General features: G+C 44.4%; 2 protein-coding genes across 3 annotated transcripts in view; one reads left to right on the top strand and one right to left on the bottom strand.

Annotated features, from left to right (window-relative positions):
* LOC106813394 (39S ribosomal protein L46, mitochondrial-like) overlaps positions 1-4,808 on the bottom strand; it is a 14,192-nt gene extending 9,384 nt beyond the window's left edge. The window contains exon 1 of the mRNA XM_014817531.1: positions 4,691-4,808. Coding sequence (XP_014673017.1) covers positions 4,691-4,807 — 117 coding nt within the window. The 5' untranslated portion in view covers position 4,808. The remainder of the gene's footprint in view (positions 1-4,690) is intronic.
* A 401-nt stretch (positions 4,809-5,209) lies between these two features.
* The window catches only part of LOC106813381 (periodic tryptophan protein 1 homolog), an 11,960-nt gene continuing 11,662 nt past the window's right edge, over positions 5,210-5,507 (top strand). The window contains exon 1 of one of the 2 annotated variants that reach the window (XM_014817518.1): positions 5,210-5,348. In XM_014817518.1, coding sequence (XP_014673004.1) covers positions 5,286-5,348 — 63 coding nt within the window. In that variant the 5' untranslated portion in view covers positions 5,210-5,285. Of the gene's footprint in view, positions 5,377-5,507 lie in introns of both variants that reach the window. The other variant, XM_014817523.1, reaches the window with a different exon arrangement.

The raw sequence follows: 5,507 nt of genomic DNA, 5'->3' as shown, positions 1-5,507 counted from the left end.
ATTCTATAGGCATGCAATTGATGATACATGCCCCATGTCATTGTCGTATTCCTAGATCCAGATCTGGATCCGGATGACCACCATCGGGGAAAATCTGAAATCGATTATTTTGTTCTTGGCCCAAACCAACCTGTCCTAACAAAATTCTCAATCCGAAAAGAATTCCCTGTTTTCTGGGTAAACTTTTTGAGATAACCTGCTGCAGACAAACCAACAAACTAACAGGGGCGAAAACATAACCTCCTTGGCGGAGGTAATTAATATAAACAGCGCATATCATGCAGTTACATGCGAGCAAGCCAGAGGTTTATTACCGACTGGATCACTTGTGCTATTAGTATTAGTTTTACCTGTGATGCCACTGGTATAGCTGTGGTGGTGTTTGGAAACTACAAAGGTACACTATACCTACGTTTTTGTATAGCAAGTAGTTGAAATTAAGGGTCTATTGAGTATTGATACATTACTTGACAATATCTTTGAAGCGAACTCTATCAATTTGAATTTATTTCAGGGCAAACTACAAAAGACATGATGATATTTAGTTATTATTTGCTAGGCATGTGACAGTCATCACTGTCAATGACGCTGATAGGGTCTATGTCTCCCTGGGTACTGCCGGAACGTACCCTGGTAACTATCTGATAGTGGTCTACGGGTTCGAGGGTAGGGAGTATAGGCGTATGTGACTGCCCTAGACTCGTTAGGGGAGTAGGCGAGGTACATCGGCCGGCATATAAATAGTACAGAGAGTAGTTCCGGCAAGTACCGTCAGGGGACATAAGAACCCCTGGAAGCGGTCTCAATAACAGTCACCAATGTCACGTGTTTAATATAGAGAAGGTGGCAACTACTGTAACGCGAAATTGCCAGTGCTGCTAGGGCCAGGTTACTGCACAGGTTAGGTAGCGACTGCCAATGGCAATGTGGTGTGTATAGGTAGTTGCAGCCTGTGAACCTTTGTCGTTTTGTACCGCTATGACCCCCCAACCGACTCCCACGAGTCGCACGAGACTCATACTTCAGTCATCACTCAATCACTGCATAAGTCCAAGTCTGAGTCAATAGATGCATGATATAACTACGATTCAGATTCATATTTCATCTATCATGATGAATTAATGTCGTCTGTTGGGCGATCGCTGCATGCGTATTGATAACTACTTAGTAGCTAACTCAGATACGAACCTTAATTTTACATTGTTTCAAGCAATGCGTATTAATGTTTACATATTGACACACAGTTTAGCGTTTTATTTTTCAGAACGAACTTTCTACAAAGCACGGTTCTTCATGTGACGCCCGCCATCTTGTGTCGTATCGAAACGCTATCGATAGGCGAAGGGGGGGCTTCCCTCGCATATCATCAGGAAGTCTAATCAATATATTGATAGAGCTCCTGATACTCATCAGGATTAATAATTAGCAAATGTATGATTTGTGATATAATTTACATGCAGATAACATAGCATAAATGTGGTAATAAATGATCAGCTAGCAAATAATCCGTCGCAATATAAATTGTATATATATCGCATTTAGTATACAGATTGGAAGCTTCCGGCCATATGTATAACCACTGAGCTCGCTATAAAATAACTTATAAATAAAATGTTTTGAATTATACGAGCTCAGTGGTAGACCGATAATGATTATAACATTAAGCAGTAGCCATAACCAAGAGTATATATGGGTTTGCGTTAGTTATTGTAGAGGTTGGTAGAGTGGCGTGGCGTAGCCATTTAAATGGCCTCACATGCGTCATGCCTTTCTAGCTTCGCTCTTCAATTTTAGTATTTTTAGCACATTATGAATTTTGTTCGCTTTGTGTAGCGTGGGTGAAGACGATGGAGTTTCTAAAGAAGTACGAGCAGATTAAGCGTCAGCCGCAAAGAGACTGAAATTCAAATGGTTGTAATAAATTTCTCGTCGTCGATTAAGGTATTACTGATTTTTAATTTAGACGATATTTAATTTGGAAGTGACTAACGCAACGGGCGGCGTGTGGATAAGATTCAAATTATGGCTATACGGCACGGCGGCGTGTGGCGGGACTCAATCATGGCTATACGCACGGCGGCCGTGTGGATAGATTCAAGTATGGCTATATCGCACGGCGGACCGTATGCCGACTCAAATATGGCTAGGAACTGAGGATCGAAGGGCGGAGAACGGGAGAAGCTGGTGGAGAAGGAGGGAAGGGGAGGGGGAAAGGGGAGCAAAGGGAGAAGGTGGTGGAGAAGGAGAAATGGAGAAGCATGGTGAGAAGGAGGAAGGGGAGTAGGAAGAAGGTGGTGGGAGGAAGGAGGATGGGAGAAGCTGGTGGAGAAGGAGGAGGGGAGAAGGGAGAAGGTGGTGGAGGAGGGGGAGAAGCTGGTGGAGCAGAAGAGGGGAGAGAGGGAGGCTGGTGGAGGAGGAGGGGAGAAGGCGAGAAGGGGAGAAGGGAGCTGGTGGAGGAGGAGGGGGAGAAGCTGGTGGAGAAGGAGGAAAGGGGAGAAGAGCAGAAGGTGGTGAGAAGGTAAGGATGGGAGAAGCTGGTGAGAAGGAGGAGGGGGGAAGCTGGTGGAGGAGGAAGGGGAGAAGGGAGGCTGGTGGAGGAGGGGAATGGGGGAGAAGGGAGAAGGTTGGGAGGAGGGGAGAAGCTGGTGGAAGAAGGAGGAAAGGGGAGAAGAGAGAAGGTGGTGAGAAGGAGGATGGGAGAAGCTGGTGGCTGGCGAGGAGGGGGAGAGCTGGTGGAGCAAGGAGGAAGGGGAGAAAGGAGGAGAGAAGGGAGCTGGTGGAGTGAGGAGGGGGACGAAGGGAGAAGGCTGGTGGAGGAGGAGGGGAGAAGCTGGTCGTAAGCTTCCCGCTTGCTCCGACCAGCTTCTCGCTTCTCCTCCTTCTCTACCACCTTCTGCCCCCTCCTTCTCCCTTTCCTCCTTTCTCCACAGCTTTCTCGGGCCTTCTGCCGCCTATCCTCCACCAGCTTCCCTTCTCACCCTCCCGTTCCTCCTTCTCTGCACATGCTTCTCTCCGCATCCTCCTTCTCCACCAGCTTCTCCCGTAAATACCGGTCAAATGCTCATCTGCAACACACAAGTACACCGCACGCCTGTCCTGTGCACAAACAACATGAACATGAATAAGAGAGCAGGTAGGAAAGCGTGATCGCAAAATTCGCTCGACGTTCGCTTCATTTCACACGATTACAGAACAGAAACACAACAAACAGCCTCCATCTTGGTATCTATCTGTAGCTAAATGTTTACTTGTTCGAATTATAACTCTGTCCTTTGTTCTTACCTACTCCCGCCAGAAATATCTCGTGAAATCCTGCAGAAAATGTTCTCACCGTGAAAATGTAAAGAGGACGTATCATCCGAAAATCCCTAACGGCGCTACTTTTGATCGATCACTGTAGTCGTGTGTGTGACGTCATGCCCGCGCGCATTATGCTTGGCTTGGTGGGCCTCGAAACGGAGGCTTGGAGGCAGGCAGCAGCTCCTCCCGGCATGCAATGCGCCCCATTACTCGTGTATAAACAGACATCTCGTCCTCTTTACATTTTCACGGAGAAAACATTTCCTGCAGGATTTCACGAGATATCTCTGGCGGGAGTAGGTAAGAACAAATGACAGAGTTATAATTCGAACAAGTGAACATTTAGCTACACATAGATACCAAGATGGAAGCTGTTGGATGTGTATTCGTGCTGTGAAGGTGTAAAATGAAGCGAGCGTCGAGCGAATTTAGGATCACGCTTTCCTACCTGCTCTCTTATTCATGTTGTTTGTGCACAGGGCAGGCGTGCGGTGTACTTGTGTGTTGCAGATGAGCATTTGACCGGCATTTACGGGTAATTATCGGCAACAATAGGTGAAATAGAGTCGAGAAACATTAAGACTTTGGTAGTAAATACATTTCGTGTTTATTTACCATTAAAAATGACTTTTGTATTTTTATTGAGACGTTCCAAGTGCCTGTGGCCTACTCCACTAACGAGTCTAGGGAGTCGCCTACACCTACTCCCTAACCCTATCCCTAACCCTAACCCTAACCCTTAACAGTCTGCGAAATTAACCACGGCTCGGTATCCGAGGCCAGTAAATTTTCCATGGGGCCCATGAAACTGGTAAATGAACAAGCCCGATGGGCCAGTGGAAAAAAATGGAGTAAATGGTCTATTAATGATCTTTCAGCTTCTATATGTGATGATCAGTCTGAGAATTTACAGAAATTCCCGATATTTTGCATGAAAATTTACCAATATTTACCGATAGGGCATCATATTCCCGATCTTAAGTAGGGGAAGTAACTAGTTAGGGAGACATAGACCCTGGAAGCGTCAATGACAGTCACAATGTCACGTGTTTAAATATAGAGAAGGTGCAACTACCGTAACGCAAATTGCCAGTGCTGCCTAGGGCCAGGTTACTCAGCAGGTTAGGTAGCACTGCCAATGGCAATGTGTGTTAAGGTAGTTGCACCTTGAACTTTGTCGTTTTGTACCGCTATGACCCTCCACGACTCCACGAGTCACGAGACTCATACTCAGTCATACTCATACTCATAGTCATAGTCATAGTCATACTAGATGCATGATATAACTTATATAAGATTCAGATTCATATTCATCTATCATATGAATTAATGGTCGTCTGTTGCGATCCTGCATGCCTATTGCTACTACTAGTACTACTCAGATACGAACCTTAATTTTAACATTTGTATTCAGCAATCGTATTAACTGTTTACATTGACAACAGTTTAGCGTTTTATATTTTCTCAGAACATTTCTAAAAAGCAACGCTTTCATGGACGCCGCCATCTTTGTGTCGTATCGAAACGTATCGAAGGCGAAGGGGGGGGGGGTTCCCTCCGATATCATCAGGAGTCTATCAATATATTGATAGACTCCTGATATCATCAGGATTAAATAATTACAAATGTATGATTTGTGATTATTTACTGCAGATATCATAGCATAAATGTGGTATAAATCGATCAGCTAGCAAATAATCCGTCGCAATATAAAATTGTATATATATGCATTTGTATCAGATCTGGAAGCTTCCGGCCATATGTATAACCCACTGAGCTCTATAAATAAACTATAAATAAAATGTTTAATTATAGAGCTCAGTGGTAGACCATAATATTATAACTATAAGCAGTAGCCATAACCAAAGGTATATATGGTTTGCGTTAGTTATTGTAGAGGTTGGTAGATGGCGTGCGTAGCAATTAAAATGGCCTCACATCTCATGCCTTTCTAGCTTCCTCTTCAATTTTAGTATTTTACCATTATGAATTTTGTTCCTTGTGTAGCGTGGGTGAAACGTGGAGTTTCTAAAGAAGTACCAGATAAGGTCAGCCGAAAGAGATGAAATTCAAATGGTTGTAATAAATTTCTCTCGTCGATTAGTATTACTATTTTAATTTTAGACTATTTAATTTGGAAGTGACTATACGCACGGCGGCCGTGTGGATAAGATTCAATATGGCTATACGCACGGCGGCCGTGTGGA

The sequence above is a fragment of the Priapulus caudatus genome, unplaced genomic scaffold (assembly GCF_000485595.1).
Source record: "Priapulus caudatus unplaced genomic scaffold, Priapulus_caudatus-5.0.1 Scaffold23, whole genome shotgun sequence".
Classification (NCBI taxonomy): Eukaryota; Metazoa; Priapulida; class Priapulimorpha; order Priapulimorphida; family Priapulidae; genus Priapulus; species Priapulus caudatus.
The sequence above is the reverse complement of the archived record's forward strand: the minus strand, read 5'-3'. Positions and strand labels throughout refer to the sequence as shown.